Genomic DNA, 13,282 nt, shown 5'->3' on the forward strand with positions numbered 1-13,282 from the left:
AACTGAGACTGGTTTTCAGTGGGCTATTTTTTGCAAACTGAGACTCTCAGGTCATGGTCTCAGTTTGACGTTGTAGGTACCCTAATACATACCACCAATGATGATTGCTCTTTCATCAGAGTAATTCCAGTGAAACTTGTCTTTTTGCCACAAATGTGTGCTCTTTGATATCAAGGCACAATGGCCCAAACTTTATTTCGAAAATGCCTATAAATATCTATGGTAACACATTAGTGCATGTTAGAACCAAGATTTTGTAACAATTAACATTCATTTACAGCATAGATTCATTGTACAGACACACTGTACTCTCAATTTTATTACAGGGTAAATGCTATTATATACTTTTTCAACAGGCATCATCCAGCCTCACCACCATTTTTATCATCATTTCTCTATGTTTTCAATTAACTCCAACAAATTGACTTTCATGGCATTTGCAATATAGGTGTCCTGTTCATTGACAAGTTTCCTCTTTCTGTTCATATTCATATTGCTATCAGTCCTGCAGCCATACCATCTGTCTTTCCACATTCATGCTATTTATTACTTTGAGTTGTGTAGTTTTCATTACTTCACACTGTTTTGCTTTGAGACAACTAATATGGTGTACATGGATGTATGTTATCTCTCTACCTAACACCAATATTCATACATCATACAATATTTGGCATGAATCATTAATAGGAGATTGTACATTGCTTGTCAATATCTAGGTTTATATTACATTACTGTAGGGTAGGATTATGAAATTCTGTTTTGAAAGGATATGGCAGACGAAAAAGGGCCGTTTTGTTACAGCTAAATATCATTGTGAAAAACTACTGACAGGAGCACAGTACCAACATTTATGCACAAGTTATAAATCTGTTATTCAGCAGAGTTAAAGTTTCAAGTTTTGCATCAAAGATACTAAATTAATCAGTGTACAATACTTGACAGTGTATATAATTATTCAGTCTACCACAGTATCAGAACTTCCATTGTTGACAGTTTATCACTTTATTCTTGTCTTGAACTATACATCAATTCTCACACTACTAATTTAAACTTTCATCCATCTCTGCTTTTCTCACCTTAATTTGTTTTATCCATGGCAACCACAGTTACACCAACATCTGATAATTTCTTTGGTAAGAGATTGTGAGATCAGTGGCTTTTTTATATCATATATGTTCACTTTTAGTTGTGTTGTTGACAAAATTTTTGTTGAAATGTATTTTGAAAATGTATAGCATGCTTTTGATGTACACGTCCCAAAGTTGATTGTCGGTGTTAGAATTGCACATACCCATTACTCAGATGGTACTGTATATATTTATATATGCATATGTTGTGTATTATTATGCACTTATTGCCTGGCTATGAGGGTATAGTAGACATCTATTACCCCGAGGACTGTAATGCAGCAACTGTTTTTCCAAGGCTAAAAGCTGAGGGAGATAGCGACTACATATGTAGCATATTACATTTACTAATTTCCAAATAAGGCCAGGCAATAAGTGTTTTATAACACATTATATTCCCAGACACTTACTCTTTCCATCGTCAAAGAAAATCACTGATAGGACTCTCCAACTACTGCAATAGTGCCCTAGGGAAAATAGAAAATAGAAAACAATGTTGCCCTCTGTATGCAAATTGAAGTCACTATGGATAACTAGTGCATACCATGTGACACAGTCTGAGCCAATCACTGAAGGCTGTATGAAAATGATGTGTTATAAAAACATCTGTATCATTTTATAGTTTTAACAAAAAGTCATTGTTGTCACTTAATTTTGAAGTGGCCACTTAAGTCATAGCATACATTATAAATTCAAATTATGCACCCTTCATAAATAGCTAAGTTTCCTTTCATAATCCCTCCCTTCATCTGAAGTTGGTGATGTATTCCCACACTTGAGTATAAAGTTGCTGGATGTCAGGGAAAGTTCATTCACCTTTAAATATTCAGCATATATTAATATACCGGTATGTGTTATCACAGCGTGGTTGTTACTTATTTATATGAGAAAATACCAACCCAACCTCATATTTATTAGACTAGAGAGTATGCTTTGGGTTTGAATCTGAAGATCTCTGTCTAGATACTAGCCGTTGGGTTTGAATCTGAAGATTTCTTTACCCCATGGGATTGTCAGATTCAAACCTAACAGCTAGTCTCTAGGTCTCTAGACTACACGTATATGTTAGTTGTGTATACATGTAGCACACACACACACACACACACACACACACACACACACACACACTGTATAGTATTTTGTTGTAAGTTTGTTTATATGTATGACATGTATGTATTTATGTAAAGTTCTTGTTAATACTCTTTTCTTAAACAATTTCCATATTTTGAAAACTATGTTAACACTGTGATATGTGTGTGAGGCTCTTCATCAGGACTTTAACTTCCGTGGTTAACTGTATAATAGTACATTGGGTTTGCATGACCACTATAACAAGGGGTGGGTGTGGTTAGTTTCACTTGCAACTCAACAATTTCTCTGTACTAATTACAAAGAGTCAAATTACTTGATTATGTTTGAATGTATGTAAACAGCTTCCATAACACTTTCCTTTACCTAATATTAGGAATGGGCAAAGAAGTGGAGAACTTGATACTGGAAAATTCAGAACTCAGAGCCACCAAGTAAGTAAAGAAAGGAAGGAACTTAAGATTTTTTCTAGATTGAATTAAAGTATATGTGGTACTAAACTCAGAACTGAGCACTTTAACGATATGAGGTGAAGAACTGACAGAAATATTCTAAAAAAGTGCAACTCCTAAACAAGGTACTCAGACATACACACAAAACAAGCAATTAAAACGAGTGATACTTTCTTGAGGCATGTCAATCATGAATGATATAGTATTATTTATGGAATTATTTTCTGCAGTCATTTGTCGATAAAAACAGATTATCAAACTGAAATATGATCCTATGCAAAAGTAGCATGTACGTTATTAGTATGTGTGAAAATGTCAAATAGATCACTGTGTTAAAGTGGCCATATGGATGAGGATTGGGGGTATTTATTTTTAATTTTTAATTTATAAAATAACATTATCATGGCTTCCTACTTGAAAAATCAATGTGAAACAACACATGGTAAGTCCTTGTTTGTAACTCAATACAAAAAAAAAAATGTAGAAAGTTTATTATTGTACGTACAATATTTATGTGCATGTGGCATGTCTATTTCTACTTGTATTACAGGCATGCACTAAATATAGTAAAAGATGATTTGATAGCCAGAGTGGATGAACTGACTGGAGAAATGGACATTATGAAGGAAGAAATTACACAGCTACAGAGTATCAAGGGAAGGTTGAATTCTAGAATTACTGAACTAGAAGATGATCTAAAGAAGTAAGTGTTTGGCCTGCCTGCCTGTCTGTCTGTCTGTCTGTCTGTCTGTCTGTATGTATGTATGTATGTATGTATGTATGTATGTATGTATGTATGTATGTATGTATGTATGTATGTATGTATGTATGTATGCATGCATGTATGTATGTGTGTGTGTGTGTATGTATGTGTGTGTGTGTGTGTATGTATGTATGTATGTATGTATGTATGTATGTATGTATGTGTATGTATGTATGTATGTATGTATGTATGTGTGTGTGTATGTATCTATGTATGTATGTATGTATGTATGTATGTATGTATGTATGTATCTATGTATGTATGTATGTATGTATGTATGTATGTATGTATGTATGTATGTATGTATGCATGTGTGTGTGTATGTATGTATGTATGTATGTATGTATGTATGTATGTATGTATCTATGTATGTATGTATCTATGTATGTATGTATGTATGTATGTATGTATGTATGTATGTATGTATGTATCTATGTATGTATGTATCTATGTATGTATGTATGTATGTATGTATGTATGTATCTATGTATCTATGTATGTATGTATGTATGTATGTATGTATCTATGTATGTATGTATGTATGTATGTATGTATGTATGTATGCATGTGTGTGTGTATGTATCTATGTATGTATGTATGTATGTATGTATGTATGTATGTATGTATGTATGTATGTATCTATGTATGTATGTATCTATGTATGTATGTATCTATGTATGTATGTATGTATGTATGTATGTATGTATGTATGTATGTATGTATCTATGTATGTATGTATGTATGTATGTATGTATGTATCTATGTATGTATGTATGTATGTATGTATGTATGCATGTGTGTGTGTATGTATCTATGTATGTATGTATGTATGTATGTATGTATGTATGTATGTATGTATCTATGTATGTATGTATCTATGTATGTATGTATGTATGTATGTATGTATGTATGTATGTATGTATGTATGTATGTATGTATGTATGTATCTATGTATGTATGTATCTATGTATGTATGTATGTATGTATGTATGTATGTATGTATGTATGTATCTATGTATGTATGTATGTATGTATGTATGTATGTATGTATGTATGTATGTATGTATGTATGTATGTATGTATGTATGTATGTATGTATGTATCTATGTATGTATCTATGTATGTATGTATGTATGTATGTGTGTATGTATGTCATGATATCTGCACGTCAAATATCCTTTCCCACTTACCTGAGATTGTCTCTCATTTTTACATAAACTTTCCTTTCGTCATTTTTCCATCAGCATATTTGTTTGACGTTCAGGCAAACAGTTGCAGATTTCCAATTGTTCTCAGTTAGTAGATAACACATAATGTCATGCTTCATTGTTAACCACCCCATACCCCACCCCCACCCCCACCCCCATTATCCAAGTCAGTGAAGGTAAAATTTTATAATGAACTCTGATCAGCCTTCGTACACCGCAAACTTGAGGTCAAATCACTTCCAGTTCCTTAATGATATAGTCAGGTCTTATTTCCCTTTTATCACATGGCATCGACAAAGTTCACTCTCAACGTTATACCATAAACCAAGCTCACTGGATCACTGGACAGTCTTACACAAAACTTGCATATCATCTGATGTGTTGTTTTCATGGATTCATCTGTCTTTTGCAGAGCCAAGGAAGAAAACGAGAAAATCAAGATGGTTGAAGAAGACGATGATGTTCCCATGGCACAGAGGAAACGTTTTACCCGTGTGGAGATGGCCAGAGTACTGATGGAACGTAATCAGTATAAAGAGAGATTGATGGAGTTACAGGAAGCTGTCCGGTGGACGGAAATGATCCGAGCCTCAAGAGAACACCCATCGTTAGAAGCAAAGAAAAACAAATCTTCAATCTGGAAATTGTAAGTCTTGATAATACAGAACCGTTGAAAATGATCAGAGTAACTTAGGGAAAGTTCAGCAATAAAATATGAATATCTGTAACACGTCATTATTACAGTGTTGTGTTTATCTTTCCATATTATCAAAGATAAAAATATATGTGTAATACCGATAACATGTACACACAGTTTCAGTGATGTTTGAAGAAATTGACTGTATGAAGTCTTCAATGAGAGCAATGTACGGTAGGTTTTGAGAACATGCAACTTTCCTACAAAATCTGTTGCTGTATTGATATAAATGTATCAGATTTAAGATCAGGAATATTATAGTGAAAATCTGACTTTTATGTTTCTGTGCTCCTCAGTTTCAGCAACTTGTTTAGTTCATCAAATGCACCAAGTAAGAAGCCCTACCCTCCTGTCAATGTCAAGTATAATGCTCCTACGTCACACGTTACACCAGCTCCAAAGAGACGCAGCGCCAAAGAGATCCAGTCCCTTGGAGAAAAAGCCAAAGTCTTTGATTTCTTAGAGGCTGATGGGTAAGTGAGTTAATTTGATAACAGAACCTGTATTGCATATCACTGTTATATGTTGAGTCTCAAGTCACAAGAATACTGGAAGGAAGTGCTTTGGGGAATTTAGAGTGTTGTAGGAGATATGGGTATGCCTCTGTATGCAGAGAATTTAAACAGACTGGACGCAAAATTCTCACATCTTTTTTGTCAGTCCAAACCAGTCCAAACCGGTCAAAACAGGTCCAAACCTTTCCAAACTGGTCCTAACCTGTCAAAACCTGTCCTGCCTTTCAATATATGTGTTAACGTCCAAAGATATGTGAGAATGACAGTTCGTGGGGTTTGGTTTCCTGTACAGTTTAGCTTGAACAAAAAGTCATACTCACAGAGTAAAAAAAAATCTCTGGAAATCGATTTCCCAAACTTTTGCCGATCCCTCATCAGCATCAAGTGTGTACTGACTGCTACAGGCTAATGTACCTTGTCTTGTAACAGAAGTGACAGTGCACAAAGAATGAAGGAGAAACGTGAACAGTATCGTAAGGTGAAAGCCCATGTCAAGAAAGACGATGGCCGTGTACAGGCATATGGTTGGAGTTTACCAGCTAAAGTGCCTAGTAGTGCTGCCAAACCTGTTACACAGACCGATAGTAGTAAGAGTCTAGTTGGAGTACCAGTACCTGTTTACTGTAGACCATTGTTAGAACAAGAACCAGGCATGAAGGTAGGACAACACATTTAGTCCAAAATTCTACTGTTTAAATTTGTATTCTACATTTCTCAACTCAAGAGGGCGCTGTTCAAAATTCAGCTAAAATCCACCACAGACAAGTGCCATGACATCACAACAGAATATAATTTCATCTGAAGATTAGAAATGTCGCATACTTTTCTGACACTTATTTCTCAATGTTTATTTATCCTGTAGATCTGGTGTGCAGCTGGTGTAAACCTCAGTGGAGGTAAAACTAGAGATGGTGGCTCTATTGTTGGAGCCAGTGTCTTTTATTCTGATACAGAGGAGAAAGATGTAGACAGTACAGAAAAAGACAACAAGAAAGAACCACAAGGTGACCTTGAAAAATTAGAGAAGGAAATTAAGGTAAGTGAATAGAATAACTTGCAACTCGTCTTTCTGGTTATGTTAACTCATTGGACTAGCAGAGAAATGTATATCAGATACAGTGACAAGTTTAAGGTCTTACAATAAATGGTCGTAGTTGGAATCAGGCATTTCGGTTTCCGAGAAGAGGAAAATTCAAACAAAATTAAGGATAAAATATGCCAGATAGGTTTGTATTCACACACACACACACACACACACACACACACACACACACACACACACACACACACACACACACACACACACGTGTACACATTAGTTAACTTTTGTATACAAAGACTTTGCAATTGATCCTAGTATACATGGTAGTATACATGGTCACTAAAAAGTAAAATCACAGCAGAATTTTAAGCATTATAGATTTGTCTGTTATACATCTTTGTAGGACCAGCAGAAAGAAAGGGAAGAGAAACAGAACCTGTCATCGATGGTATGGATATGTACAAGTACACACTCAACTAGTAAAGTGACAGTTATTGATGCCAATCAACCTCAGAATGTACTAGATTCCTTCCCTGTCTGTAACTCACATGTACTTTGTATATCAAGCGTACCAGGTATATTGCTAACTTGTTTGTTTGTCTGTCTGTCTGTCTGTCTGTCTGTGTGCGTGCATGCGTGTGTGTGAGTGTGTTTAAAAATGTAAAACATGGTTATTCTGTACATCAATACACACAAATACATACTACTAGGCATAAATTATCCAGTGCTGTTGTCTGCCTTTCTGGCTGCTAATAATGTTATGTCTGATTTATGTGTACTTTTTTTGATGGATAAATAAGTAATTATCAACATCTGTTTCTTAGTTGATGATAAAATTCAACTTGTTCTCACAAGTGACATTTGATTTATGTGTACAAATACACTCAACATTTATACTCACCCTTGTGTCCTCACAAATCATTTCTACAGGAGCCAAAGAAAGTGACTACCCAGGAGGTGATAATATGTTAAACTTAGAGAATCTAGAAGAAAGCAGTGTCAATGAGAGTGGATTAGGAAATATCACCGTTGTGAATGCATCAGCAACTAGCTCAGATGCTACTCCACGAACAGCTTCACCTACGTCAGACAAAGGTAAGTAATGTAGCTGGTCAAAGGTGTATACATACAACTCTTGTCTGCCGTGATTTTGGTGACGTCATGATTATTGAATGGTTAGAATGACAGGCATAAAATCTGCATGTTGCTGGTTAGTGAGTCATAATGGTTTTATTGGATTGAGTGACTGGTTTGTAATCCATGTTTCTGGTTCAAACCTCACCTATGCCATTTGTGATGTACTAGAGTCCACACAGACACTATATGTCACCATCACTTTGTTTCCAGGAGACCTACCGTCACCAACCAAAGGAGATTACAAGGCTGATGTGAGTGCTGCTAACATTGGTACAAGTGTAACGTCAGTCAGTGATGCCATGGAGGCGCTAACTGAGGCTGCCACGGCACCTCCATCAAAAGATACAATAGGTATGGAAGGTATTGTAAATGAAGATAATATCACTGGTGAAGATAGTCAGGATGCAAGGGAGCAAGGTATATCACTTCACTCTCAACAAACCCCTCCCCCACAAAAAATCAATCCCCCATTTCATTTGCATATTTATTTCATCAATCTTCCCGTTCTATGTTTCATGGTTTTCTTGGCTCATTTGATTTTAAATTATTTATTTATTTATTTATGTACAGAGTTATATTTTAATTTCTTTGGCATTAACATTCTTAAGTACATACAGAAAGGTACATGTATTCTATAATAAAAATTGCCAGGTTCCATAACAAAGGTATTGAGAAGACAGCAAATTAGTATGCAGTATAGAACAGAATAAGACAGTGGGATATAGAAACACACAATATGTTTAAAGAGAAATACTACAAAATGAAAGCTTTTTTGAAAGTCTTGTCAATTTCATGAAATTTGGCATACATGATCTTTGATATAGAAATGATAAAAAAAAAACATAATAAAAAGTAGGGGTCACCGCTTTTTGTTCCATGGAAACAAAGGCCAAACAAACTCATTTACCAGAATATATAAAATGATGAAAAAAATTGACCATGCATATTTTTAGAAATATATAATAATAATCTTTATTGTCCATTTGTTAAAAACATATGGAAAATTTCCTTTTAGCATCACAGGTCCTAAAAACACAAGCATCACAAAGACATATATGACATTTATTCTACATTATCACAATTCTATCAAGAAATAGACAATAGAAATTTGAATGAGTTAGAGTACAGAGGTGGATATGTACATTTTGGTAAGAATCTGTTTGGCAATCAACTTAAAAGCTGTAGGGATAGGGGTAAAAAAACATGGTCAAAAGAAGCAAACATCATATTAACAACCAGTTTGGTATAACATAAAGGCTATAGATTACTTCAACAGCCTATTACAGAAGAGTGGTTACATTGAAATTTCAAACCTCTGTGTATACTCTCTGTAAATTTGATGAATTTGTAATTCATATTGACAAAATTGTAAGTGATATCATTACAAGAAAGATAAAATAAAATGAAAAAGGGGCTAAAATCCAAGTCAGCCATGATACATATTAAACCAAAATTCCTAATGGTAATACCATTAATACCAATTCATCAACCCCTACAATAAAATTCACAACCAGTAAGCGATACCCTGTTCTCCAAATACTGACAACTTCATAGGAATTGTAGCATTAGTGAATAAATTGCTACATAATATAGTAATGCTTGCTGCTTTAGAGTTGAGTAGTTTCTAACATTTTAGTTTGTAGATTAGATTGTAGATTATATGTTCAGTTTTAATGTTATGATTTTGTTTTGTTGATAATGAATGAAATGTTTTACTCACCATTGTTACCATGACAACAATATCTCATTAACTTATTGTCTGAATAATCATTAACATATTGTCCATATATTATAGTAATGGGATAATGTTGGTTGAATTTAAAATATTCGTGTCATGAATCAAAACACCTGGATGTGATTTTGAATGTCAAACTCCATTGTGTGGGATAAATTGCATCGACTGGATTAATATGAAAGGAATTCATATATTTGCTCATACTTTATCCCGCATTGTATTTCCTTTGCCCGCTTTGTCGCTCACTAAAATCACTAACATATTAAATGGAATGTGTACATGTGCATCTTCACGCCATACTTTCATGTGTGTTCTGTTCCGTTGGTTGGGTTGGGTAATCCAGGTCAAGGTTTTTCAGATCCTTTGGGAGCCACAGCAGGCAAACCCAGAGAGATGTCAGGTGATTTACATAAAGATGGTATATCAGCATTACCTACAGAGAACGACTTCATGTTTGATGAAGTTGAGAAGATGAGCAGTGTACTGCCAACTATGTGGTTAGGAGCACAGAATGGACAGTGAGTATCCACCTTGTATGCCTTATGTCTGTATGTGACTTGACAGTGTGTGTACAAATGATTTGATATTCACAGAATGGGTAGTGAGTTTACACCCTGTGTGCTATGTGTCTATATATGTGTGAGTTTATAGTGTCTCCAAGTCATTCGATATTCACAGAATGGCCTGAGTATCCACCCTGTGTGCTATGTGTCTACATATGTATGTGTGAGTTGATACAGTGTGTGTCTGTGTGAGTTGATAGTGTGTGTACAAGTGATTTCATATTCCCAGAATCGACAGTGAGCAACATGTCTGTCTACCAGCTTTTCTTGTGTACACATAACTTGATGTTCACCCTAAACAACATAATTGCAGCATTGAGTGCTGTAACTTGAAATTTCTGAGCACTGTGTTTCTCTAGACAAAATGAAAATCGCACTTCCACACCAAAGGTTCATGTTATCTTGATACTAAAACAGTGAACAGATGTAGCTATCATTTACTTTATCAAAAAAATCAACAGTTGAAAGAGATAAGGAGACCTTTAAGTTACTATCTTCAGATCAGAGAGAGAGATAGAGAGAGAGAGAGAGAGAGAGAGAGAGAGAGAGAGAGAGAGAGAGAGAGAAGAGAGAAGTGGTTACACTTTCTGTTTATTTGTTTATGTATTTCATTGTGTTTAACTTTATTCTATTGATCATATATATTACCATTTATGTCACAAACACAAATTAAGGCTTTAAATCAATTAAAAACTCACAAATGAAATCTAACCCCCTGACAATTCTGTCTTCCAGTTTATATGTCCACTCTGCCGTAGCACAGTGGAAAAGGTGTCTTCACTCAATCAAATTAAAGGATTCTGTTCTGGCCATAGTGTAAGTAGATTTGCAGACTGTTCATTTCAACTCAAAGTGTAAATATCAACAATGTCTGATTGTCAAAGAATGGGTGTCTGTAACCAAAGATTGCAAAGTGCAAGTTTTATTAGAAGAAAAACAGATATGTTTAGTGAAAATTTGTCTGCTGTATATGAATTGAACCTAATAATGGACAAAAAACACTAATGAACACGTAAAGAGATGTTTTATTATTGCACCGTAATGTAGTGCATAGATAGGACCGTAGAGGGCATTTCCTGATTTCCAAATCTTGTTCTGTTGCAGTCATGTCAAAGGTCGTGTACTTGTTGCCTTAGCTGATGGAACAATAGCTGTCTTCCACAGAGCTGAAGGTACATGTAGTTGATGTTTTTTAAGTATTCTTTACACTGTTGTCATAATTTTGATAATAAAATAAAACATGCTCGCTTTTGATAAAGAAATTATGTAAGTTAGAGAGTAGTTGTGATCTTTAGACGGTCTCATTGATCAGAAATAATATACAAGCTATTATACTCTCTTATTACCATCATGACTTTGTCATAACCTGTGTATATGTAGGCTTGTGCTTTCATATGTCACTACTAATTCTTTCAAATCAGTTAAAAGTCGTTAGGCAAGATTTGAACTATGTGTATTGTGTCTTAAGTCAACTAACCTGTAGAAATAGGAACTTGATAGGTCAGGTTGTTATGTGACTTCATCCCATACGCTAACAGAGGCAATGTAGGCTGTATGTTCTTGAGAGTTGAAGTAGATATTGTTATAGGTCTGTCGCCACATGATGAAACAAAGTCTAAAAGTGCATATTCCGAACCAAAATTTTTTAATAAACAAGGATCCATTCAACTACATTGCGACACCTGAAATAACTTGAAACCAGGTCTTGAAAGTTATGAATTGAGTTTAGCAATGACACAAAACAACTTGTTTGCATAAAAAAAGGCTGTATAGTAAAATAGCCAACATTTCGATTTTACACAGATGGTCTTCATCAGAAAAAAATATGGCAGAAGGCAAAATACAACAGGTAAAAAGTGAAGTCTAGAGAATTTTGATTTGATTGGTATAAATGGAATGCATGGGAAAAATCAACTACCTTGTGTATTTATGTAGTGTACAACTTTCATTTTCAGATGGCCAATGGGATCTTACTAATTACCATATACTTGACCTTGGACGACCTCACCACTCAATACGTTGTATGGTGGTTGTGTATGATAGAGTATGGTGTGGCTATAGAAATAAGATTCATGTGATTCAACCACAGACATTGATAATTGAGGTGAGATAATGACACTCATTTGTCATTTGTCAAATACTATTACTAGTAATTCTGTGTGTTCAGTGAAAAATGATAACTGTGTAGGAAAAGGGAAACCAGACTAAAAATGGAAATAGTTGGTTTTATGGAAGGATGCTAAATGTGTTCAAACAAAAGTCTTGTTATGGTTGTGAAAAGCAAAGTATCACCAAACTGAGGTACACACAATGAAACTAAAACTATAGTTGCTGTATTTGGTGTATTATAGTAGGTGACAGTAGTGTCTTGGTTACATGGACATAATCACCCTGTAAACAAGATAGTGTAAACTCTGAATGAGGTTGAGTGTGAGGCCACTTAAAAAACTTGCTATCACAGCGATGCCAACCTACTGTGAATGGAATTGATGTACCATTTAGTAGCTCATATCAACACGTTGCATGACTAGTTTTAATTTGTGTCTATCTTAGTTTACTGATAGCTTGCTTTCCATAGTAGTAATATCTCCACTGCATTACTCACTGTATTTTATGATAAAACTGGTTTATATATTCCTCTCCCTCTCTGTAGAAATCGTTTGATGCCCACCCAAGGAAAGAGAGTCAGGTTCGACAACTGGCCTGGGTGGGTGACGGAGTGTGGGTCTCAATACGACTTGACAGTACCCTACGACTTTACCATGCCCATACTTACCAACATCTACAGGATGTGGATATTGAACCATATGTCAGTAAAATGCTAGGTATGTACATGTACTTACGAAGTATCTCTCTTGAAATTTGAATGAAAATATGCTCTGTGAAATTATTGACTGGTCATGAAATGAAATGACCATGCATTCTTGAGTGTTTCTGATATCTATTATCCTTAC

The 13,282-nt window shown here is 34.9% G+C and overlaps 1 protein-coding gene across 6 annotated transcripts in view; it reads left to right on the forward strand.

The window, feature by feature from the left end:
- Nucleotides 1-13,282, forward strand: part of LOC144439489 (C-Jun-amino-terminal kinase-interacting protein 4-like) — a 41,692-nt gene that overhangs the window by 19,664 nt on the left and 8,746 nt on the right. For 4 of the 6 annotated variants that reach the window (XM_078128778.1, XM_078128779.1, XM_078128780.1 and 1 more), the window contains 14 exons: nucleotides 2,593-2,650; nucleotides 3,219-3,371; nucleotides 5,052-5,285; nucleotides 5,633-5,809; nucleotides 6,281-6,509; nucleotides 6,714-6,887; nucleotides 7,297-7,468; nucleotides 7,824-7,988; nucleotides 8,241-8,447; nucleotides 10,109-10,283; nucleotides 11,064-11,144; nucleotides 11,433-11,500; nucleotides 12,284-12,432; nucleotides 12,982-13,153. In XM_078128778.1, the coding sequence (XP_077984904.1) occupies nucleotides 2,593-2,650; nucleotides 3,219-3,371; nucleotides 5,052-5,285; nucleotides 5,633-5,809; nucleotides 6,281-6,509; nucleotides 6,714-6,887; nucleotides 7,297-7,468; nucleotides 7,824-7,988; nucleotides 8,241-8,447; nucleotides 10,109-10,283; nucleotides 11,064-11,144; nucleotides 11,433-11,500; nucleotides 12,284-12,432; nucleotides 12,982-13,153 (2,214 nt within the window). The remainder of the gene's footprint in view (nucleotides 1-2,592; nucleotides 2,651-3,218; nucleotides 3,372-5,051; nucleotides 5,286-5,632; nucleotides 5,810-6,280; nucleotides 6,510-6,713; nucleotides 6,888-7,296; nucleotides 7,469-7,823; nucleotides 7,989-8,240; nucleotides 8,448-10,108; nucleotides 10,284-11,063; nucleotides 11,145-11,432; nucleotides 11,501-12,283; nucleotides 12,433-12,981; nucleotides 13,154-13,282) is intronic. The other 2 variants (XM_078128782.1, XM_078128783.1) reach the window with 2 other exon arrangements.

Source organism: Glandiceps talaboti, chromosome 8 (assembly GCF_964340395.1).
Source record: "Glandiceps talaboti chromosome 8, keGlaTala1.1, whole genome shotgun sequence".
Taxonomy (NCBI): domain Eukaryota; kingdom Metazoa; phylum Hemichordata; class Enteropneusta; family Spengelidae; genus Glandiceps; species Glandiceps talaboti.